This window comes from Oryctolagus cuniculus, chromosome 12, assembly GCF_051225735.1.
Source record: "Oryctolagus cuniculus isolate XC-2025 breed Fujian yellow rabbit chromosome 12, ASM5122573v1, whole genome shotgun sequence".
NCBI lineage: Eukaryota > Metazoa > Chordata > Mammalia > Lagomorpha > Leporidae > Oryctolagus > Oryctolagus cuniculus.
This window is the reverse complement of record NC_142878.1, coordinates 74,966,632-74,991,829: the sequence shown is the minus strand read 5'-3', so window position 1 is coordinate 74,991,829 and position 25,198 is coordinate 74,966,632. Positions and strand designations below refer to the sequence as shown.

Below are 25,198 nucleotides of genomic sequence, written 5' to 3'. Positions count from 1 at the left end.
CTGCTATCCGGGCTGCAGTAATTGTCCTCAGCTCTCCACGGCACCCCCAGTACCTGCAGCCGTGGTGGCGCTGGCTCCAGGCCCTGACAGGGGCTGCCTCTGTTCTGCCGCTGTCACTCAACAGTCCACCGAGGTTCTGGAATGTTCTCCCATGTGAGTGATGCCATGCAGGGTGCACATCTGCCACGTTGCAAGGTGTCACCTTGCAAGTAAATAGCAGCGACTTAGCCTCTGAGAGCATTGCAGATCCCAGGGCACCGAGCAGGTCCCAGGGCCACTGATGAGACGATGGCACTAAGCCATCCAGGCTTTGCGGCTTACGGAACACTCCCCCACTCGTCCCCTCCCCGCCACCCCAGGGAGCAGGGAACAGAGTACGAGGCCACTTCAGAAAGTTTGTGGAAATATGGAATTGAATGATAAGCTTCAAAGTGTTTTTAGATCCAGCCATAATTTTGTAATAATACGCTTTGTAAAGTCCCATCTTACCTGAAGGCTAAGTCAGCCAATGTGGCCATGGAGAGGCAGGGGAGCCCTAGCCCAGGCCCTGAAGCCCCTGGGCCTAGCTCTGCTGTCATCCACCACTTGGGTACGATGGCCAAGGCCAACAATACCTGCCATCGCTCTCACCAGGGGATGGTGAGCAGTGAATGCGGGAGTTTCTGTTGTCACCAGGTGGGAGGCATAAAAATCTCTGTGGATGGCCCGGGAGCTAGAACAGAGAGCTGAACATCTCCACGCGGGGAGCAAGTGGGCTGACCTGGCCCCCAGTCCTGGGGCACCCCAGTCAGGAGACAGTGGTGAGGCAGGACGGTGACCCACACACTGGAGGAACTCCTGCAGCTGGGAGACACAGGTGCTTTGTGCTGGGCTGCCTGGGCCCCGGTCCTGGAATCAGGCCAGGGCTCTGTGGCCTCGGCTTTCTTGACCGTCTGTGTGCCCTCCCTGTACCTTTGTGCAGCTGTGTTTCTCCTCGGCTACACTAGCTGTTTGACTTAGCCACATCCCTGTGCAGTGCATTGTCTCTTGCGGAGCACTAAACGCCGTGCTGGTTAGTGTCTGCAGATGTGAGGACCGTCCGGATTTCTCTGACCACATCTCAGTGAAGACACTCAGAGGCCCAGGCCCCAGGGTGTTGAGGCTTCCTGTGCTGTCAGCCATGGTCCTTCCTTCCACCATTGGCTCTGAGTTGAATTGACAACTTGAACACTCATTTTAAGCCCTTATTTCTTCTGTGACTATTGAGAGCCTACAGTTTTCTGCATAAGCTTAATAACAGGACTGTTTTGCCAGAATCTATCAGAAACACTCTGGAACTCTGATGGTAGAAAACTTCATGTTTGGGTCACGTTAGCAACCCAGGGACAGCGTTTATTTCACAGGTGTCAAGGTGGAGGCCCAGGAAGGTGACCTGCCTGAACCTCCCAGCTGATGGATGGCAGGGCTGTGGCGAGGGCCATGGTGCTGAGGGTGCAGGTGGCCCAGAGGCACATGGCTATGGACCTTTGTTCAGGGCAGCCCTGGGCACCTCACACAAAGCTGGAGCTCCTGGCTGCTCAGTTTTGGCACTGGCAACCCACTCATGAGTGTCCCACCCACGTACCACCATCCACCTGCCTGACCTTAAGGAAGCAGATGGAGGAGGAGAGAAGAAGGAAGGGAAAAAGGAGAGGAAATTCCCAGGAGGAAGGCAGAAGGCAGACTCGGGGCTGGATGGGGCGGGGTGGCCTCCGCTCAGAAGGGCATCCAAAGAAAGAACACTGAAGCGGGCGGCAGCCTGCCCTGCTCCCTCCCATTCTGTGGCCTAATTCTGGCTTCCCAAGGGTTCAGTGGTTGAGGAGAGGGGCCTTAGGTAACACGAGTCTCAGAAGAGTGGGAAGGAATGGTCTCTGTTGCATGCCAGGGACTCGTTCCACCTCCCTGGATGGTCCCTGCAGTGGCCGTAACTCTGGGTACCTTTGCATTCATAGGGCTGTGACAAGAAAGCCATGGTGTGGGACATGCGCTCCGGCCAGTGCGTGCAGGCCTTCGAAACACATGAGTCTGACATCAACAGTGTCCGGTCAGTGAGTACGATGCTCCCGTTTCCCCTCTGTCCTGCAGTGTCGCCTGGCCTTGGGGAATCCTTAGCCCAGGGACCACCTCCAGGCTCCGATTCCTGGACTGAGAAAGGCCTGCCCGGGAAGAAAGGCTGGCCCGTGGTGGAACTGAACGGGGCTCCAGATCTCACGAAGAATTTTGGCTAAACTGCATGAGGAGCAACTGATATCTCCTTAAATCAGTATTTCTCATCCATTCATTCAGCAGGTGTTCACCGAGGCTTTATTTGTCAGACAAATATTTGTATTTGAATTTGGGAATACAGCAATGAACAAGATCGATAAGGTCTCTACACCCCTAGAGGACCCAAGTAGACAAAGCCCAAATAAGATAAACAAATGTATACTTTAACAGACTCATAAGTGCTATGAAAAAATAAAACAGGGATATTTCTTAGAGGGAGGTCAAGGAATCCCTTTCTGAGAAGGTAGCTCTCCAGGGGCCAGGATGATGAAAGAGCCAGGCTTGCAGAGTTGGGGGCAGAGCACAGAGGCGAGGTGTTAAGGGGCTACAAAAGGCCAGGTGCCCCCGGAGAGTTTTGAGTTGAGGGGAGGTATGCGGCCAACTTGATCATGATTTGTTGTTTAATGATTATTTGGGCTGTTTGGTGGCTAGATGTCAGAGATGCAAGAACGGAAGTACGATGGCCAGTTAGAAGGTGGTTGTGTGAGTTCAAGAGAGAAATGCCGGGGCCGGAACTAAGGAAGACATGGCCGAGACAGAGAAATGTCAGGAATTATGAAGGTCTTGAAATCTGACCCACCTGCAAGTTAACACGTCACAGGCTGCCATGGCTCACGGATTCCGGTAGAGGACAGGAGACTCCCGGGTCAGAGATGAAGCGCAGTGTAGCACTTGCGACAATGGCAAGAGCCAGAGTTTCATGCTGGTGCTGGTTCCTGGAGGCCCAATCCCACAGAGTGACAAATTGGGGCAACTGATGCCCTGTTCCAGAAAATACTAGCCTGGAAAGATGAAAGGGAATAAATCTAGAAACTACCGCAGATCATCAGTTAAGTTAGTAAGGTGCAGGATGGGGGATATATTGGCTCATGTACTGAATTAGTGGCACGCGGGCTCAGGTGAGGCAGGCCCTCCAGACAGTGACTTAAACGAGGTAAAATCCCTCCTCACACTGAGGCGTGAGCTGCTATGAAGGCTCGTTCTGCCTCTCGCAGCTCTGTCCCTAGGATGATGCTTTCAGCTTCCTGGCCCACCAGGAACTTGATCACAGGGACACACCTGGCTGCAGGCAGGTCAGAACTGCAGGTTTCATTCTGCCATGAACCAGTTTCTCAGTGGGGCACCCTATGGGTATTTTGGACAGCACATTTCTTCATTGTAAGGGATTGGTCCATGTCATACATTTTAGCTGCCACAGCCACTGAATTGCAACAGAATCCCCTGGGCTTGGTAACAACCAAAAGCTTCCTGCTTGTATTTACCCACAGTGCTAAGGGAGAGGGGCGTGGATGCTAGACTCACCAAAAGTCTCTTCCAGGTGAACCACGGAGCCCACGCTGGGTGTCTGAATTTCCTGCCAGCAGCAGGAAGTCGGAGCCACCGTGGTCCCAAATGGAGTACAATGTAGAAATCATTTTCATTTGACATTGGAACATGACTGTGTCTGATGATCCATGAATTCATAATGCTTCCAAAAACATAACGTGCCCACACCATGAAGGACTGACGAGGAAGAGCTGAACTGTTTTTAGCATTCTTCACCCAGCCTTTCTGTTCCCACCCCCTTCTTTTAGACCAGTCTAAGTTAACCACACAAAAGCAAGCCACCCCCTCCCTGGCCGAACATTCTGTTCCCTCCCCCAGGTAGGAGAGGAGGCCTCCACTTCTCGGTTTTGTGGAGCTGAACCTGGAGGTCATTTGGAGCAGTGGAAAGAGAGGGAACACAAGTGGGCATGCCAGAATAAAGGCTGTGCAGACCTGTGTTATAATCCTGCCCCTGGCTTACCATCTCGGACCTGTATTTCCTACTTGTTGTTGGCCAGAGCCTGGCCAGAGCCCGACCAGAGCCTGACCGGAGCGCTAGTAACCACCACTTGGTAAATGCACCATGCCTCCTCCTTTGCATGTCCTGGCTTACTCTTTGAGACGGGCATAGACTTTAGTGTCCTCACTTTTCAGAAGGGGAAACTGAGGCTGGGCAAGATGAAGTCACTTGCCAAAATTGTCACCTGTGGTCAGTGGACAGTGCAGATATCTGGATGTGGCTCTGCACGGCTGCTCCCGTGGGGTCTGCTGCTGTACCCATCTTCTTATCCCCGAGCTCACAGCCACATCTTAGGAATTAGGAATTGAATCAAAGGAAGCTACATGTACAGGCGTCTGCTCTGTTTAGTGCCTCAGGCAAATAAAAGAGTACTTCAAAAAGTTCATGGAAAATGAAACTAAGCTTGTTTTGCTTCAAAAAAGTATTGAAATCCATGCATATGAGGGGGTCTTCAAAAAATTCATGGAAAATGTATATTATGAAAAAGCATGGACTTCGACATTTTTTGCCCCAAACTAAACTTACCTTTCTTTTTTTTTTTTTTTTTTTTTTTTTTTTTTTTTTTTTAACTTTTATTTAATGCATATAAATTTCCAAAGTACGACTTATGGATTACAATGGCTTCCCCCCCATACCGTCCCTCCCACCCACAACCCTCCCCTTTCCCACTCCCTCTCCCCTTCCATTCACATCAAGATTCATTTTCGATTATCTTAATATACAGAAGATCAGCTTAGTATACATTAAGTATGGATTTCAACAGTTTGCTCTCACACAGAAACATAAAGTGAAAAATAATAGATGATTTTTTTAAATGATGATGAAATCAGAGCAGACCTATTGTCATGTTTAATCCCAGTGAGAGTCAAGTTGGGAATTGATAATTTCTTTTTTTTTTTTTTTTTTTTTTTTTACAGAGGATCAGTTTAGCATGCATTAAGTAAGGATTTCAACAGTTTGCACCCCCATAGAAACACAAAGTGAAATATATTGTTTGAGTACTCGTTATAGCATTAAATCTCAATGTACAGCACATTAAGGATAGAGATCCTACATGAGGAGTAAGTGCACAGTGACTCCTGTTGTTGACTTTACCAATTGACACTCCTGTCTATGGCATCAGTAATCTCCCTATGCTCCAGTCATGAGTTTCCAAGGCTATGGAAGCCCTCTGAGTTCTCCGACTCTTATCTTGTTTAGACAAGGTCATAGTCAAAGTGGAGGTTCTCTCCTCCCTTCAGAGAAAGGTACCTCCTTCTTTGATGACCTGTTCTTTCCACTGGGATCTCACTCGCAGAGATCTTTTGCCAGAGTGTCTTGGCTTTCCATGCCTGAAATACTCTCATGAGCTTTTCAGCCAGCTCCGAATGCCTTTAGGGCTGATTCTGAGGCCAGAGTGCTATTTAGGACATCTGCCATTCTATGAGTCTGCTGAGTATCTCACTTCCCATGTTGGATCACTCTCCCCTTTATTTACTCCATCAGTTAGCGTTAGCAGGTACTAGACTTGTTTATGTGCTCCCTTTGACTCCCAGTCCCTTCACCATGACCAACTGTGAACTGAAACTGATCACCTGGAACAGTGAGATGGCATTGGTACATGCCACCTCGATGGGATTGAATTGGAATCCCCTGGTATGCTTCCAACTCCACCACTTGGGGCAAGTCAGCCTGAGCATGTCCCAAATTATACATCTCTTCCCTCTCCCATTCCCACCACCATGTTCAACAGGGATCACATTTCAGTTAATTTTTAACACTTAAGAATAACTGTGCATCAATTACAGATCTAAACCAGTCATATTAAGTAGAACAGATAAAAAAACTACTAAGAGGGATAATGTATTTAGTTGTTCATTAACAGCCAGGGCTATGCTGATCAAGCCACCATTTCCCATAGTGTCCACCTCACTCCAACAGGTTTCCCTCTTGGTGTTCAGTCAGTCGTCACCGATCAGGGAGAACATATGGTATTTGTCCCTTTGGGACTGGCTTATTTCACTCAGCATGATGTGTTCCAGATTCCTCCATTTTGTTGCAAATGACTGGATTTCATTGTTTCTTACTGCAGTATAGTATTCTAAAGAGTACATATCCCATAATTTCTTTATCCAGTCTACCATTGATGGGCATTTAGGTTGGTTCCAGGTCTTAGCTATTGTGAATTGAGCTGCAATAAACATTAGGGTGCAGACCTCTTTTTTGTTTGCCAATTTAAATTCCTTTGGGTAAATTCCAAGGAGTGGGATGGCTGGGTCGAACGGTAGGGTTATCTTCAGGTTTCTGAGGAATCTCCAGACTGACTTCCATAGTGGCTTGACCAGTTTGCATTCCCACCAACAGTGGGTTAGTGTCCCTTTTTCCCCACATCCTCGCCAGCATCTGTTGTTGGTAGATTTCTGCATGTGAGCCATTCTAACTGGGGTGAGGTGAAACCTCATTGTGGTTTTGATTTGCATTTCCCTGATTGCTAATGACCTTGAACATTTTTTCATGTGCCTGTTGGCCATTTGGATTTCCTCTTTTGAAAAATGTCTATTGAGGTCCTTGGCCCATCTCTTAAGTGGGTTGTTGGTTTTGTTTTTGTGGAGTTTCTTGATCTCTTTGTAGATTCTGGTTATTAACCCTTTGTCTGTTGCATAGTTTGCAAATATTTTTTCCCATTCTGTCGGTTGTCTTTTCACTCTCCTGACTGTTTCTTTTGCAGTACAGAAACTTCTCAATTTGATGCAATCCCAATAGTTGATTTTGGCTTTGACTGCCTGTGCCTCCCGGGTCTTTTCCAGAAATTCTTTGCCTGTGCCAATATCTTGAAGGGTTTCTCCAATGTTCTCTAGTAACTTGATGGTGTCAGGTCGTAGATTTAGGTCTTTAATCCATGTTGAGTGGATTTTTGTGTAAGGTGTAAGGTAGGGGTCTCAGGAATCCCTAGAGCATACGCAAACACATGGAGATTGAACAACACGCTCCTGAATGAACAATGGGTCATAGAAGAAATCAAAAGAGAAATCAAAAACTTTCTGGAAGTAAATGAGGATAACAGCACAACATACCAAAACTTATGGGACACAGCAAAAGCAGTGTTAAGAGGAAAGTTTATATCAATAGGTGCCTACATCAAGAAATTGGAAAGACACCAAATAGATGAGCTTTCAATTCACCTCAAGGATCTAGAAAACCTACAGCAAATCAGACCCAAATCTAGTAGGAGAAGAGAAATAATTAAAATCAGAGAAGAAATCAACAGGATTGAATCAAGAAAAACATTACAAAAAATCAGCCAAACGAAGAGCTGGTTTTTTGAAAAAATAAACAAAATTGACACCCCATTGGCCCAACTAACTAAAAAAAGAAGAGAAAAGACCCAAATCAATAAAATCAGAGATGAAAAAGGAAATGTAACAACAGACACCACAGAAATAAAAAGAATCATCAGAAATTACTACAAGGACTTGTATGCCAGCAAACAGGGAAACCTATCAGAAATGGATAGATTCCTGGACACATGCAACCTGCCTAAATTGAACCAGGAAGACATCGAAAACCTAAACAGACCCATAACTGAGACAGAAATTGAAACAGTAATAAAGGCCCTCCCAACAAAGAAAAGCCCAGGACCAGATGGATTCACTGCTGAATTCTACCAGACATTTAAAGAAGAACTAACTCCAATTCTTCTCAAACTATTCAGAACAATCGAAGAAAAGGGAGTCCTCCCAAATTCTTTCTATGAAGCCAGCATCACCTTAATTCCTAAGCCGGAAAAGGATGCAGCACTGAAAGAGAATTACAGACCAATATCCCTGATGAACATAGATGCAAAAATCCTCAATAAAATTCTCGCCAATAGAATGCAACAACACATCAGAAAGATCATCCACCCAGACCAAGTGGGATTTATCCCTGGTATGCAGGGATGGTTTAATGTGCGCAAGACAATCAATGTGATACACCACATTAACAGATTGCAGAAGAAAAACCATATGATTATCTCAATAGATGCCGAGAAAGCATTTGATAAAATACAACACCCGTTCATGATGAAAACTCTAAGCAAACTGGGTTTGGAAGGAACATTCCTCAATACAATCAAAGCAATCTATGAAAAACCCACAGCCAACATCCTATTGAATGGGGAAAAGTTGGAAGCATTTCCACTGAGATCTGGAACCAGACAGGGATGCCCACTCTCACCACTGCTATTCAATATAGTTCTGGAGGTTCTAGCCAGAGCTATTAGGCAAGAATAAACTTACCTTTCAATGACACTTTCCGTGAGCTTTTTAAAGAACCTTTAAACACATAGCACCCCATTTACTTCTCACTAACACTCCACGAGGCTAGTGTCACCGTCCCCTTTGTACAGGGGCAGAACTAGAGACCAGCGGGCCTGCCTTGTGAGCCGCCCCTCTGTCCTCTGTAGCACATGCCCCTTGTGTTTGTAGAAGTGGAGATTCTGGTTTTGAGGGCCCAGCATGGGCCCAGATGTTCCTGATGGGTGTCCAGGCTTGAGAATGACCACTCTAGATAAAGTATTTTCTGCCCATACTTTCTCTTTGCAGGTACTACCCAAGTGGAGACGCCTTTGCTTCAGGGTCAGATGATGCTACGGTTAGTTGCTTTTTAAAATTATTTTTTAATTTATTTATTTGGGAGATAGAAGGAAACAGAGCTTCCATCTGCTGGTTTACTCCCCCAGTGCCCACAATAGCTGGGGCGTTGGTAGGGACTCAAGTACTTGAGCCATCACCTGCCGCCCCCTAGGGTGTTCATTAGCAGGAAGCTGGAATTGGAAGTGGAGCTGAGACTCAAACCCAGGCACTCCAGGTGCCCATGTTCAGTGTGGAATGCAGGCGCGTTAACTGCTAGGTCAAACACCCACCACTAAGGTAAAGTTTGAAATTATTGAGAGCTTTTATTTGAAAGATGGCTTTGTATATTTTATTTTGAAAAATATCTATTTTCTGGTTACAGAAGTAATGTATATTAAATGAAGAAATTTGGGGGAAACGTTTACTTGAATCTTTCTACCCAATACAGCTCACAATTGGATTAATTCCTGTCCTTTTTGTTTTAAACAATTAGCTTTATAATTTGCCTTTTTCTCTTAAAAACAAAGATTGTGAACATTTTCCCATGCTGCTAAACACTCTTCTCCATTATATTTTCTTAGTGGTTGAATAGAATTCCATGTGTGGACATGCCATCGTTGCTTAACTAGTCTTCAGTGTGGGGACATTTAGCTTTGCTCAAGAATTTTTTCTCTTCCTCTTGAAAACATTGTTATAGGTAAAGATTTTGCACCTCTCTTATTACTTCCTTAGAATTCTCAGGCAACTTGCTGAGCCGAAAATAAACCCAGTTTTAAGCCTTTTGATATTAATTGCCAAGTTATGCTGATTTTTCAAGAGAAAAATACCACATATCTTATTAGTAATGAGTTTTAATGTGATTTGCTGCAATGGAAGAAACTACAAAGTAATAGATTGAGAGCTTCGATAATAATGAAAGCTTTGAACTTTTGTATATCAAAAAAGCATTTAACAAAACGGCATACATTTGGGTAATTCTTGCCATGTGTATATTAGACCAGCTAGAAATCCTTTAGATATTAGTAGGGCTGCATAGTCAATAAGATGAATGTTCCAGTTTTTTTTTTTTTTTTTTAAGTTTTGTTTATTTTGTTTGAAAGGCAGAGTTAGAGGGAGAGAGAGAAATCTTTAATCCTCTGGTTCACTCCCCAAATGGCTGCAACAGCCAGGGCTATGCCAGGCCAATACCATGAACCAAGAGTTTCTTCCAGGTCTCCCATGTGGATGCAGGGGTCCAAGCACTTGGGCCATCTTCCACTGCTTTCCCAGGCACATTAGCAGGGAGCTGGATTGCAAGTAGAGCAACTGGGACTTGAACCAGTGCCCACATGGGATGCTGGTGCTGCAGGCCATGGTTTTAACCCACTGAGCCACAGTGCCAGCCCTGAATATGGCAGTTTTTAGGAAGATAACACGAAGATTGTTTACAAAGCAGCAAATTCAGAATTATGAATGAATACCTGGAAATGTTTTCCAAGTCACCTGTGATCAAAGACATGTAGCTGTAAGTGATCACATGCCCGTTTTGTGTCTCGTCTCCATCCCAGGGTGGAGACGGTGAGGGTCCTCACCTTGGACCTGGAGTCAGGTTTGCCACTGAATGCAGAGCTCTCCAGCATCCCCGCCCTTGTACCTGCACGTGCCGTTTCTTAGAAACTATTCGAAGGATTCTGCTCCAGCTACTCTAAGGAAAAATAGACATGTGTGTACATATTTGAATATGATGAATAGTCATCATAGTATTATTTCTAAAAGAAAAATTAGAAACAACCAAAGCAGTTAACAGGATATAGCTAAACAGATCTTGATATAGCCACAAAAGGAATATTGAACAACCATAAAAGTCACCTCTTTTGAGGGTTAATGATGTGGGAAGACGCTCATAACAGGTGTCCGTTCCTTTTTTTTTTTTTTTTTTTTTTAAAGATTTATTTATTGTTTTGAGAGGCAGAGAGAGAGAGAAAGGGAGAAAGGTCTTTCATCCACTGGTTCACTCCCCAAATGACCACAACAGCCAGAGCTGGGCCGATCCGAAGCCAGGAGCCAGGAGCTTCTTCTGGGTCTCCCACGCGGGTGCAAGGGCCCAAGGACTTGGGCCATCTTCTACTGCTTTCCCAGGCCACAGCAGAGAGCTGGGTCAGAAGTGGAGCAGCCAGGACTTGACCTGGTGCCCATATGGGATGCCGGCACTGCAGGCGGAAGCTTTACCCGCTACGCCACAGGGCCAGCCCCTGCCCATTCCATTTAAATAGACAAACAGTAATAAGATGGAAGGAAACAGCCCAGACATTAGTAAGTGCCTCTGGGATGGAAAGTGACTCATTTCTTTATGCGTTTCTGGGTACTGTTCAGTTTTCTACAATGAACATATGTCCTTTATTGGAAAAGAGAAAAAGTGGGGTTTCATTTTTGGCTTTGTTCTTCAATGCTGAGCTGATCTGTGGAGACGAACAGGAACCAGGACTGAGGGGTGAAATGGGAGAGGAGGCTATTTCCCCTCGAGCTCCTGGCACTGCCCGCGGCACAGCGAGCTGGGACTAAGGGCCGCCTCATGTGTCTGTTTGCACCCAGTGTCGGCTCTACGACCTCCGCGCGGACAGGGAGGTGGCCATCTACTCCAAGGAGAGCATCATATTCGGAGCCTCCAGCGTGGACTTCTCCCTCAGTGGTAAGGTTTTCTTTCAGAAACTTACAGGGGAACAGGAGCCAGGCCCTGAGTGGGACCCCACCCACTCTCAGCAACTCGCGCTGACCTGGGCCCTGCCGATGGCTTCCCCACCCCATCCCCCACGGCCACCCCGCCCCATCCCCTCATGCTGTCCGTGATGTCAGCCCTCCCTCCTCTCCATACTCACAACCCAGAGGTGAAGTGTGTGGGTCCCTTTCTCAGAGCTCCTCGCCCCAGCCCCTGCAGAGCAGGGGCGACAGTGGGTGGAGCCAAGGCAGAGCTGCCAGGCGCTCATTGGACCGGTCCATTTCCTGGACACGCCCCCACCGGGATGCTGCTCCTGCCTGCTGGAGCTTAATTTTCTGCCTTTCAGCTGTAGTTGGACGAGGCGTCAACTACAGCACACCTGACAGCGATGGGTCTGCGCTGGCAGTGCCTTCCTCCACGGCCCCCTCACACTGTGCACGCGTGCACACACACACACACACACACACGGCACTTCAGCACACCTGACAGCGATGGGTCTGCGCTGGCAGTGCCTTCCTCCACAGCCCCCTCACACTGTGCACGCGTGCACGCACACACACACACGGCACTTCCGTGGCGCTCTTCCCAAGTGGTGCCACAGTGATCTGCCCCTCATCTTGCACAGGCGGCCTTCTCCCTTTGAATGCCCAGGGCCAACACTGTGCCTGGCACATGGTGGGCCCCCGTGGCTGCTTACTGAATGCAGGGATTTCTGAGTGAGTGAGTGAGTGGGTGGGTGAGTGGGTGAGTGAGTGAGTGGGTGGGTGGGTGAGAATCATGAAAGGAACAAGAGGAAAGAAGGAAGGAGTTGCATAACCCTCCTCCCATCGCTTGCAAGGTCGCCTGCTGTTTGCCGGCTACAATGACTACACCATCAACGTCTGGGATGTCCTCAAGGGGGCCCGGGTCTCCATCCTCTTTGGCCATGAGAACCGCGTCAGCACTCTGCGGGTTTCCCCGGACGGCACTGCTTTCTGCTCAGGATCCTGGGATCACACCCTGAGAGTAAGAGCCGTGTTTCTGTTCTACTCTGTGTGAGGAGAGGGAGGGCTCAGAGGAAGCCGGGGTGGGCTGGCGAGCCACGCAGAGATGTCGGTCCAGCCTTGCGCTCACCGCAGGAGTGGGCTGCCCGGGAAGGCTGTGAGTGCTGTGTCAGAGCCGGCAGCTGGGCCCCCAGGAGACAGCCAGGAGGGCGCTGTGCGACCCAGGGATCCAAGAGGGGCCCCTTGACCCTGAAAGTCTGAGCCTTGAGATTCAAGCCTTTGGCAAATCAAGGCTACGCCTCTCTCCTGTCTATGTTATGAGGATTGCGTCACAACTCCTGTGAGGCCCACAGAGATTCCAGAAGGCCATGAAGCCCCTGAGGTGCTATGCTGGTGTGTGTGTGTGCGTGTGTGTGATGATATGCTGCCATGTGTGTGATAATATGCTGACGTGTGTGATGATATGCCAACACCTGTGTGTGTGATGCTACATCAATGTGTGTGCAATGGTACACCGATGTGTGTGTATGTGATGATACACTGATCCTGTGTGTGTAATATGCTGACGTGTGATGATACACCAATGTGTGTGTGTGATAACGCTGATGTGTGTATATGATATGCTGATATGTATGTGTGATGATGCACCATCCTCTGTGTGTGTGATGATACGGCACTTGTGTGTATATGTGTGTGTATGTGATGATACACTGATCGTGTGTGTGTGTAATATGCTGACGTGTGATGACACACCAATGTGTGTGTGTTGATGACGCCTATGTGTGTATGTGATATGCTGACGTGTGTGTGTGATGATAACACTGATGTGTGTATGTGATATGCTGACATGTATGTGTGATTATGCACCAATCGTGTATGTATGTGATGATATGGCAGTCATGTGTGTATGTATGTGATGATATGCTGACGTGTGTGTGATATGCCAATGCCCTGTGTGTGTGATGCTACGTCAGTGTTTGTGTAGTGATACACCGATGTGTGTATGTGTGGTATGCCATGTGTATGTGATGATACACTGATTGTATGTATGTAATATGCTGATGTGTGATGCTACACCAATGTGTGTGTGTAATAATGCTGATGAGTGTGTAATATGCTAATGTTGTATAACACTGATGTGTGTATGTGATATGTTGATGTGTATGTGTGATGATGCACCATCATGTGTGTGTGTGATATGCTAATGCCCTTGTATGTGTGATGCTATGTCAGTGTGTATATGTGTGATATGCTGATGTGTGTGTGTGTGTGATACGCTGACGTGTGTTTGCATGTGTGTGTGTTTCTAGGAAAAGTGCCCTCTGGCTTCCATCAGATTTCAAACACAGCTCCATGAGCTTGTCTCATGTTGACTCCCACCCCTCCCAAAATACCACCAAGTGTCCTGTTGAAGTTCCATGCTTCCCTCCGTGTGGAAGACCCGAAACTCGGCAGAAGCTCCATGGTGTCTCAGACGAGGAGAGCAAAGTGTGTGTGAGCCCAGGGGCCTGGCTGAGGGCAGGTCTTGTGCCGGAGGGTTACACGCGTTTGTCACAGGACAGTTTTAAGGCTGCTGGTCACAGCAGGAGGAGAGGGGCATTGCCAACTGCAGCTGCGTGCTCTCTAGGTTGTCCTGAGACATGGGAGTCTTTTCTCAAGGGGATGAGTGGAGTGGCCTAGTATTAGGGCAAAGAGAAAAAAGTATTTTTGCAAAGTTCCTGAAAATAACACAAAAGTTGCCTGTGAGTTCACCTGCCCTGGGCAAGAGAGGCCTAAATTAGCTCAGTGAACACAGCAAACTCTGCGTTCAGATGGTTCCACTCCTCAGTCTGAGACTTGCCTGGGAAGGAGACCACAGACGGCCTGCAGACCAGGAACCAAGGGGGCGGGGGAGTCAGGCCCCAGCAGCACCTTGGAGGTGCCAGGGCCCAAGCATTTTCCTTGTAAGGCATGTGAGTGCCCTTTGAATGGAGTGTGTATATGTGCATGTGCACACACGTGCGTATATGAGCAGACCCATTTAATCTCTTTAAACTCAAGTTTTATGAGCTGCTAAGTCCCAAGAGACTAAAAACGATATGTGTATGTGTGTGTATGTGTGTGTGTTCACAGGTCTGGGCTTAATCATCCTCCCTCGACGCGCACATATGTACCTGAGGACAGACATGAGCACTTCCCTCGCCAGTCCGCGTCACTGCCCACGGAGCTGAGCGCCTGCTGCGATTTCGCTTACGGGAGCAGCTCCCAGGCTCCCTTGGCATCCCCAATGTTATTCTGCCAACTCGCGCCCCGGAACATGGCCGTGCGAGCCCAGACAGCACGGTATTTCTCACGTTCGAACACCTTGGGACGTTCGTCTGTTTTCACGGCTATTCCGAATTATCCTGCGCCCACTTGTGAGCTGCCCGTAGGATCCAGGAGTTAGGATAGTCTGCAGTGTTTCCTTCCATCAGATTCCTTTGTAGAGCACTTTAGGAGCTGCTGGTTCTCAGCGAGCGCCATGATGTTTGGCACCTTCCTCTGAAAGTGCTGATTTTACGAACTGTGTAAGCCGGGCTGTGTTAACTTGTCTGCAGTAGAAGAAAAATTTCCATCTGAATGTATTTAGACAGAAGTCGCTTTTTAAAAAACGTGGTTTTTTTGTCGTGAAATATCTTTTTCGGACTCCTGTCGTCTTTTTTTTCAGATAGAACATCTTTGGCCCCATGAATTTATAAATGCAGCAGAGATATGCGAAAAAAAAAAATGTGTACGGGTGTTTGATCCATGAAACGTATGCCAGTGTGCCCTGTCCCTGTGTCCCTGGGACGTGGCATGCACTTCATTTGAGGGCATGTTTGTGACACAAGCACTCCTGCGAGCGAGCAGCTCCTTTCTGTGTGGGAACACGAAATGCAAATGCATTTACAAATCTCTGAGTAGAAACACTCCGGATCAAGTGCATCTGATCCATATAAATTATATTCGTACATGCTGCACTGCCATTGTAATTATATACACAGATTGATGGGTAGGTCTGGAATAATAATAATAATCCTTGTTGCTCCTATTATTGAGACAAAGATTTTTTTTTTTTTTTTTTTTTTTTGACAGGCAGAGTGGATAGTGAGAGAGAGAGACAGAGAGAAAGGTCTTTTGCCGTTGGTTCACCTTCCAATGGCCGCCATGGCCGGCGCACCGCGCTAATCCGAAGGCAGGAGCCAGGTGCTTCTCCTGGTCTCCCACGGGGTGCAGGGCCCAAGCACTTGGGCCATCCTCCACTGCACTCCCGGGCCACAGCAGAGAGCTGGCCTGGAAGAGGGGCAACCAGGAAAGAATCTGGAGCCCCAACCGGGACTAGAACCAGGTGTGCCGGCGCCGCTAGGCGGAGGATTAGCCTAGTGAGCCGCGGCGCCGGCCAAGACAAAGATTTTATTTTAAATTGAGCAAGTTTTTCTGGAAGAGACCAAGTGCTTCTTGTTACTGGCTTCCTTCTTGTTTTCTTTTAGAAAACTCATTCAAAAAGATGGCATGCATTTCTTAGGGGTCTAAACAATCACCTCGAACAGCAGACGTCATTCCCAGGTGAAGCTTGCCCAGGGCGGCCGGGCCCTTGCCATGGGCTGTGTGTGTGTGTGTCCCGCGGATGGTCTGGTCTCTCTCGGCCCCGCTCTAGTCCTGCCCGACTCCTTGTAGCAGTTGTGGCTTTGCAGGCCCAGCCCCAGGCCCTGGTCCTCAGCAGCCCCTCCAGGGTCAGAACCGGCACAGCCTCAGACAGGCCTGGACCTGCGCTCCTATGAGCGTCGCGGGCTGGGCCTGGCCACCCTCTGGCCCGCTTGCTCCAGGACTCTAAGGGGCAGGCCAGCAATGCCATCTACTTACTTTAAACAGCCGTGGGAATTCTTTTCAGTCATTTGCCAGACATGTCCTGAGGGTTTTGCTCAGGGCCTGGGGCAAAGGCTCCTGGGAGGCAGGCAGGAGCGTGGTCCAGAGCAACCCTTCGTCAGCCCCACCCCACCCCTGGGGATTCCATCTGGGCACTGTGTCTGCCCGCTCCTGCAGCTGCCGCCAGCTTGGGCCCCAGCGCGTGTCCCGTCTGCTTGGGGACGACCTCAGCACGCGTGCCTCCCCTCTCTCCCACAGCCCCCTTTCTGTCTCTGCACTCCACCCTGGGCCCTGGCTTCCCAAAGGCAAGGCCGCCTGCGTCAGGGGAGGCCCAGCCAAGGCTCTGTGTCTGAGGACACAGAGCATCTGCAATGCTCGTGCTGGATCGCCCGTGAATGTCCAGCCCACGAGTGACACAAGGGCACCCCCCCTGGATGCGTCCTCTTGCAGCGCGAGGCGTTCAGCACCCACGGGTGGAAGCCTGGATTTGGGTTGACCTATGCATGGGGAGTCTCAAGGGAAACACGCTGCCATCACTTGTATTTTGCATGTTGCAAATGATGCTGACTAGCTTTTCCAACAGTTTTTCATTCTTTATTAGAAGGCTCGGGGCAGACCTAGCAAACCAGTAGTGGTGAAGGGGCTAAAAGGATGGGCGCCAGGGATCCTCCCCAGCCCGAGGAGAGAAGGTTTAGGCAGAAGGAAGGGTGGGGGAAGGCAGTGCATGGTAACAAGATTGTGAAGCGGAAGCCAAGCATCAGCTCCTCTGAAGTGGGGGCCACAGCAGCGGCACCTGCTCCAGACGAGCCGGGAGCAGGCTCTGTACATCACCCCCTGCCCCTCAGCCTCTCTGAGGTTATCGGGCTCTAATGGAACACGAGGCTGTGGAGGCCTCCATGTCCCTGGCTAGCAGGTGGCCCCATTGGCACTGGGACCCATCTGTACACTGCAGCACCTCTACGGCATACTTGGTCACATGTAAGTTCTCCCAGCCTCAGTTACCCCATCTGTGAAATGGGACAGCATTCAAGTATGTTCAAATACATCTTGACCAAGGGTCAGTCCCCTGATTCCCCCTCCCAACATTTCCCAGTCCCTTTGCTGTTCCCTGTCCCTTCTCACTCCTGCCCCTTGTATCTCTCTCCCCTCTTTTCTCCTCCTCTTTCCTAGCCCCCTTCTGAGCCTGCTCCTTCTTCCTCCTCTCTCTACATCTCTCCTTGTCTCCTTTCTTCTCCCCCTTCCTGCCCTCTCCTCCCATTCCTCCTTCCCATTCTTCCCCCACCATCTCTCTTTCCCCTAATCCTCCCCCCCACTCCCCACTTGTGCATCAAATTAGTAATCATCAATTTATCTGGGTCAGTGATTCTCAAGCTTTTTGGTCTTGGAATCCCTCTGCACTGTTAAAAACCAAGGACCCCCAAATAGCTTTTCTTAGTGGGGATTATCCGTGTGCATCGTATGAGAAATTACAGAGGAGAAACACCATAAAGGGCAGGACTGCAGAAGCCCGCAGAGTGACAGCCTGTCCTGGTCAGTTATGAAAATCCTTTCAGTAGGACCCCCAGGGCTGTGCACCAGTCATAGTGTAAGGACAGCCCCTTTGAAGCACCTCTGTGTGAGACCTCCCTGAGGCCATTACAGAGCTCAGGAAAGAAGGAAGAGGGGGAGGGAGACCGGGACAATTCAGAACTGGCCTCAGGCAAGGCACCCCCAGGAGGCTTTGGGCACCAGCGTTTTGAAGGTCTGGAGTCCAACTCCAGCCCGACATCCTTTCAAGGAAAGCCTGCAAGCACGGCTGATGGGATAGAAGGTGAAGGGGGAAGGGGCCTGCATTGCTTCTCCCAACCTGGGGGCGCTCATTGAGTAGGGATGGGTAGATCCTCATATTCCAAACTAACCTGCCAAGAAAAATCATCCAGGTCAGGCCAGCACCGTGACTCAATAGGCTAATCCTCCGCCCCGGTCGGGGCGCCAGATTCTTTCCTGGTTGCCCCTCTTCCAGGCCAGCTCTCTGCTGTGGCACAGGAAGGCAGTGGAGGATGGTCCAAGTCCTTGGGCCCTGCACCCGCATGGGAGACCAGGAAAAGCACCTGGCTCCTGGCTTCGGATCAGCGCGATGTGCTGGCCGCAGTGCGCTGGCCGCGGCGGCCATTGGAGGGTGAACCAACGGCAAAAGGAAGACCTTTCTCTCTGTCTCTCTCTCTCTCTCTCTCACTGTCCACTCTGCCTGTCAAAAATAAAAATAAATTAAAATAAATTAAAATAAAAAGGAGTTATTTAAAAAAAATCATCCAGGTCAACAGCAGGTTCAACACAGCTCCTTCCGGCCCCTCCCCTGGGGAGCTGGACCGAGTGGGACGGAAGTGGGCCAGGGCTTCCTTTGTGAGGATGATGCTAAGCCCCCCGCCTCATCCATCGCTGGGCCACTTTTCAGACTCCTCCCTTTGCATACGTCCTTGTCACGTAACCCTTGTCACAGCCCTGTGACACGGACACTGACTCCACTTTTTAGGTGGGGGAATTGAGGTTAGGAGAGTTGAAGAACTGACCTACGGTTCCACAACTTCAAAAGTGAAGGTACCGGATTGTTTTTTTAAAGATCTATTTATTTATTTGAAAGGCAGAGTTACAGAGAGAGGGAGAAAAAGATCTTCTATCTGTTGGTTCACTTCCCAAACTAGGGCGGGGCCAGGCCAAAGCCAAGAGCCAGGAGCTTCTTCTGGGTCTCCCACATGGGTGCAGGGGCCCAAGCACTTGGGCAGCCTTCTGATGCTTTCCCAGGCGCATTAGCAGGGAGCTGGATTGGGAACCAAGCAGCCAGGATTCGAACTGGCACTCATACAGGATGCTGATGTCACAGGCAGCTACTTAAACCACTGCACCATAACCCAGAGAGCCAGGATTTTAACCAAGTCTGGTTACAAGCCGCCTCCTTACATTTTGTGGATAGTAAATTCTGTATAAACGTTAATTATTCATTTGTTACTTAGTTCTACTAATTTCATTGAGAGTTAACGATGGCAAGGCCAGAGAATTTACTTACCACTCACCCGCAACCAACAACAGCACATCTAAGAAAAAACTGAGAGCCTGCTGCTCGAGTATGTTCCAAAGACAAACTCATGGACCTCTTGCAAATAAGATGTGACCCTACATCCAAATGTTTATTTAACTCGCTAATTCAGATTGGAACAAATAAGATGTTCAAACCAGTTCAAATGGAAGGTTTTATTCTCTTGAAACAAAATTTGTCTGATTCTATCAGGAAGCATTTTTATTACTGGGTTGGGCACACAGCTGTAGCAGCTGGCTAAGCCTTCAAGGAGAGAGTTCCATGCTGATGAGCCCTTATACCCCCTGCATCCCTGCTGCTGTGATCTCTGTTCAGGGCTGTTGAGCAAGCGTTGCACCACTGAGTAGAGAGCCTGCCCGACACCCATGCGGCACACAGTTCTGTCCACCGGACTGCTTCCTCTGCAGCAGAGAATGCCCCCTTTGGTGGGAATCCCATGGGACATGAATATCTTCACAGTTTATGCCCATGAGAGGGGCCCAGCCACAAACAAGATTTCCTGGTCCCCAAGCTTTCAAACCTGTTCTGTTCAAGGCCCTGACCTTCCAATAGCTGCCCATGGATCCATGTAAAGCTGTACTCTCGCCCTCTCTCCATGCACAGTGGACAAGCGAAAATATGGCTTGACTTTCTGCCCACAAGAAGGAGTGGTGGGCATCTGTACGATGCCCACATCATACAGACCCACTTGTAACGCAGGCTTGAGTTTTTCTGTCTCAGCCAAGTGTCATAAGCAACATCCTGAGACCATAGGCATGGGCACGGGAGGCAAAGCCACAGAAATGGTGTGGAAGGATCTGAGACTCCTGCTCGTATGATTCGCTTGCACTTCCCGGGCTTCCTGCGTTCCAGCTCTAATACACCATTCCCATTCGATGAAGGATTGGTGCTGTGCACATTCCAACTCTATGGCAAGGTGGGTCAGACAGCCTCTAGTTCGTGGCAGACACTCAAGCTGTGTGGTCGCCTGATAGCCCGTGGTCAGGCCATCAGCTCCCACCATGACCCAGGAGCAAGCCAGAGCCTGCCTCTCAGAGAACGGTTATGTTCAGAGCAGGCTTTGACTAGCTTCAGAATGCGACATCATTCTTCCTATGAGTGCTTGCCAGCCTGCTTCCTGTAGCAGTACCTGACACTTCATGTGCCATTGGAGCCATGGGATCCTACGACCCAAGGGTAGAGCAGCTTTCGGCATCAGCTGCTGCAGGCAGAGCAAACTGAGACACCTTCCATGTGCTGAGCCTCTCTTCGTGTAGTTGCTCAGGCTAAGAGGGATATCTCAACGTACTCCAGGCCCCTGAACACCCGGCAATGTCACAGTACCAATTCTGTATCAGTCTGGGTCCACGCACGAGAAAGAAGCCATGGAGTCATATGAACAGAGGAAGTTTAACATAAGAAGTGTTTACAGGGCTGGCACTGTGGTGTAGCAGGTAAAGACACCACCTGTGACACCGGCATCCCATATAGGCGCCAGTTCAAGTCCTGGCTGCTCCACTTCCAATCCAGCTCCCTGCTAATAGCTTTGGGAAAGCGGTGGAAGATGACCCAAGTCCTTGGGCCCCTGCACCCACGTGGGAGGCCCAGATGAAGCTCCTGGCTTTGCCCTAGCCCAGCCCTGGCCATTACAGCCATCTGAGGGGAGAACCAGATGATGGAAGATATGTCTCTCTCTTTTTTATTTAAATAAATAAATCTTTTCTTTAAAGAAAGTGTTTACTATAGCAGGGGATTGTAATGAGGGGCTGAACAGCAAAGTGTGAAGAGAACTCTAAGATATGCAGGAACGGTAGTATAAGGAGGAGCCACTGCCCTAGAACTGGATTGCCCTTCCTCTTCTATTATGGTGAGAATGAAACTCTACTGTGATGGCACATCCCTTTGTCTCCACCCACCACTTGACTGTAAGGCCCTTGAGAACACAGCCTGTTCTCCCTTCTGTCTCCAGTGCTAACAAAGGAGGCCTAGCACCCCGAAGACTCCGACTAAATGTGAGTGAATGAAGGAACACAGCACCCGGAGAACTCCCCTGTCTGCTGCCGCTTGTACCACATCCAGATCAACGCATCTCCAACACACCTGGATGCTTCTGTTGGGACGTCATCTAGAGATGACGAATAACTGTGGCCAGGGCCTCAAGGCAGGGCTGTGAGGAACCCTTGTCAACTTCGCCTTAAGAGGAGCGGTGGGGGGAGGGGAGGTATTCGGTGCAGGGGTTAAGATGCAGCTTGGGACACCCACACTGGTACTGGAGTGCCTGGGTTCCAGTTCCGGCTCCACTTCCGCTTCCAGCTTCCTGCTGATTCATGCCCTGAGAGGTAACAGGTGATGGCTTATGTGTTTTGCTCCCTGACACTCATGTGGGAGACACGGATTAAGTTCCTGGCTGCTGACTTCTGCCTGCATTGTGGGCAACTGGGAAGTGAACCAGCAGGTGCAAGGTCTTTCTGCCTTTTAAGTAAACTTTTTAAAAATTATTTTACAAAAGCAGTCTAAAGCCGGGCTCAACTTGATTGTCCCTTAGAGTCTAAGGCCCCAGGCCCAGAGCTGAATAATAAGCCCAAGTCTCACACTGCGCCTGATTGCTACACGACACAGGTGAACACGCGAAAGGCTGGGCCTCGCCCTCCGGACTATAACAGGTGCAGCTGGGAGTCCCATCAAAGCCTCCTCTCCCGACCTTGAAAAACAAGGGCTGGGCGGGAAGTGGAGGCCCCAGCGGAGGCTGGCCATGGCAGACGCTTTGGAGGAGCGCACTGCGCGCCTGCTCACCGACTACCTGGAGTGCTGCGCCCGCGAGCCCGGCACCCCTGAGCCGCAGCCGTCCACGCCCGAGGCGGCTGTGCTGCGCTGTGCGGCCACGCAGCTTCAGCGGGTCCACTGGCCCTTCTTCTCCGTCTACCGCGGCTACCCCGGCAACCGCATCGAGCTGGCGGCGCGCGTGGCGGAGGCCGTGCTCTCCGACGGCCACGACCTCAGCTGGGGCCGCGTGGTGACGCTCGTGACCTTCGCCGGGACGCTTCTGGACAGAGGGCCGCCGGTGACCACCCAGCGGGTGAGGAGGAATGAAATCGCCCGGGACTGCCAGCGCTTGGTGGCCTTGCTGTGCGCTCGCCTCGCAGGGCAGCACCGCGCCTGGCTGCAGGCTCAAGGCGGCTGGGTAAGCACGACGCGCGCGCGCGGGGACGCGGGGTGTGGGGCAGCCGGGGATGCGCCCGCGAGGCCAGCACTGGGTGGAACCCGGCGGGGCCAGTCTCTCCAGCCCCCGAACAAGATCTCTTGAAAGCAGAAAGGCTGGTTTCAGAGGGGCTGGAACGTTCGGTGTGGAGGCCAGGGTGCCTCCTCTCTGGGCAGCCATACAGGCAGCCGTCAGCCTTGCTGGCTGGCTCTCTTAGGCACCCCCATCAGAACCAGCCGCGCGGACCGATTGAGCGCAAAGCTGCGGGTGACCAAAAGCCTTGGAAATAGAAAAGCAGCCCCTTGCCCAGCCCCACAGCACTCAGAGAGAAAGGCCAAGGGATTAGGAAGTGCGCGCGGTCACCAAGAGGGGGCGCTGACTGGGGCTGCCGTCACTACTAACAGACCGGCCACCGGCTCCCCCCGTTGGGGCATGTTTCCCAGCTACTACCTTCAGCTGAAGTCCTTCGTCTGAGGGCTGAGCTAGAAGGGCAGGTCCTTCGGGCGGTAATGATCGAGGAAAGCCACGCCTTTGATCCACACCAGACCTCTTGGATTCCGCCGAGCTAGAACCCCTGTTTCTTCCATGTTGCATGGCTGAAGTGACCTGAGTTACAGGGTACACGTAGCCACACTGTTAAAAGCATTGGCTTCAAAAACCATCCAAAATGTAACTCAGGCCTCCTTTAGGTGCTGAGCTGGGGACCATTGGAGGAGGGCAGGGCAGTATAAAGTGTCAGCCGGTTCGTGATGTCTGGGCTGGCCCACAGCCATCTGGGTCTGTGAACGCCCTTCAGCTGAGTTTCTAAGAAGCCCCCCTGAGCCTCTGGTCTTAACAAGGCATCCCCAACACCCCCACCCCCACCCCCACCCCGGCTCTCTGCACCTAAAGGGTGCTCTGGGAGGTGGACATGGTTCGGTTTCATTTGGGGAGGATAATCAACATTGTCTCAGGAATAATCTCTCCAATCAAGAAGCAGGAATCTCAGATTGGGGAAACAGAATTCTCCCTAGCCTCTCTCCACCATCATGGAGTTCAAGTCCCTTCCTAAACAGAATGGCCTGCTTAGTTGCCTCAAGTGGTAACTTAATACAGTGATCTGTTAGCTTCCCAAAGCGCATCTGTCCTTTGCTCAGAACACAGTGTCCCTCTTGGTTGGGAGTCCACATGAATGTTCCCGCTCTAAGTGACACAATTAAATGGTGGCGTCGATCCACAGTGTTGGACTACTTTGTAAAAATCCTAATCCACCAAAGGTTCTTAATTACAGGTTGCTTGTTGGTCAGAATCTTTTTATGTTTTAAATTTTTAATTTTCATATTATTTGAAAGACAGTTCTTCTGCGGGTTGATGCCCCAGATCTCTGCAATAGCCAGGGTTTGGCCAGACCTAAGCCAGGAAACGCAGAATTCAATGGAGGTCTCCCACAGGAGTGGTGGGGACCAAGCCCTTGAGCTGTCACCTGCTGTCTGCCAAGGTGTGCATTAGCAGGAAGCTGGAATCGGCAGCCAAGGAGCTGGCACTCCAACCTGACACGGGTGCAGGTAGCACAAGTGGCCCCTTACGTTGTGCCGAATGCCTGCCCCTTCTTTACTTTTTAAACCCAAGAGCTCTTTTGTTGTTCCGTCTGGACTCTCCTGCCTGGGAGCCATCTAATTCTCGTCTCCCCACCCCTCGTAGGATGGCTTTTGTGTCTTCTACCGGACTCCCTTACCGCTGACCTTCTGGAGAAGACTGCTGCTCCGCACTTTTCTGTCCTGCTTTGTAGCTACAGCCTTACTCTTCGCCTGGACGCGCGTGTATCGTGAGTTGTAAACTTTTCTACTTGCCCAACTGTGGCCAACTGAGTGATGGCTGAAGATGTGAGAACGAGGCGAGCACCTTCCTGAGACATGGTGGATTCCACGAATACAAGGAGCCCTGGGGCCACGGTGTAGTCTGTGGCTTAACCCATGGCAAGAACTCGGAGGTCTTAGGACAAGGACACAAATGGTTCTTAGAGTGAAGGAAATGGGGATTCCAGAGGCTCACTGCTCCAGAGAATTTCAGAACAGACTGCATTCCATCCAGTAGAAGAGAGGGTGCTATTGCTGTGTGTTGGATAAGAGGGAGCTCAAGCCTGTGGCATTTCTCTGTGATTTTATGTGCTGCTGCTGACTGACTTTGCAGGACCATGGTTCAGGGTCAAGATGATCTCCCAAGGCAGTCTGGGTCCCAATTAACAAGGACTATAACGTAAAACCTTTTATAAGGAATTCTTTGAAATCAAATTCCTGGGACTTGAAATAGGTTTTATATAATTAATATATTAACTTTTATGACCCTAATAAATTTTTAATAAATTTATATCTTTTTTAAAAATGGTTTTCCTCTGATTCAATCTGCCTTTATTGTTCTTAAGAATAGCAAATTGATGACAGTTTCCTTTTTATTGTATCTCTTTTTTAAAAAGATTTATTTATTTTTTGTAAAGCAGAGTTACAGAGAGAGAGGGAGAGGTACAGAGAGAGATCTCCCACCTGCTGGTTCCCTCTTCAAATGGCTTCAACAGCCAGACCTGGGCCAGTCCAAAGCCAGGAGTTTCTTCCAGGTCTCCCACATGGGTGCAGGGCAATTGAGCCATCTGCTGCTGCTTTCCTGGGTGCATTAACAGAGAGCTGGATCAGAAGTGGAGCAGCCGGGACTTGAACAGGCGCCCATATGGG

The 25,198-nt window shown here is 49.7% G+C and overlaps 2 protein-coding genes across 2 annotated transcripts in view; both read left to right on the top strand.

Moving 5' to 3' along the window:
* GNB5 (G protein subunit beta 5) overlaps positions 1 to 12,402 on the top strand; it is a gene marked incomplete at its 3' end in the record, with an annotated part of 36,698 nt that extends 24,296 nt beyond the window's left edge. Inside the window, 4 exon segments of the mRNA NM_001082170.1 lie at positions 1,971 to 2,062; positions 8,671 to 8,719; positions 11,272 to 11,368; positions 12,234 to 12,402. Coding sequence (NP_001075639.1) covers positions 1,971 to 2,062; positions 8,671 to 8,719; positions 11,272 to 11,368; positions 12,234 to 12,402 — 407 coding nt within the window.
* Positions 12,403 to 21,956: 9,554 nt separating this feature from the next.
* BCL2L10 (BCL2 like 10) lies at positions 21,957 to 24,854 on the top strand. The gene is made up of 2 exons (XM_008268994.5): positions 21,957 to 22,475; positions 24,174 to 24,854. Exons 1-2 carry the CDS (start codon positions 22,047 to 22,049, stop codon positions 24,306 to 24,308), a joined length of 564 nt encoding a protein of 187 aa, XP_008267216.4. The 5' UTR covers positions 21,957 to 22,046; the 3' UTR covers positions 24,309 to 24,854.
* Positions 24,855 to 25,198: the final 344 nt, after the last annotated feature.

Excerpts from the sequence above, each read along its gene's own strand:
- BCL2L10 (XM_008268994.5), top strand. The coding sequence starts at position 22,047 with ATGGCAGACGCTTTGGAGGAGCGCACTGCGCGCCTGCTCACCGACTAC. Across the intron at positions 22,476-24,173 it reads TGCAGGCTCAAGGCGGCTGG|GATGGCTTTTGTGTCTTCTA; the intron begins GTAAGCACGACG and ends CACCCCTCGTAG.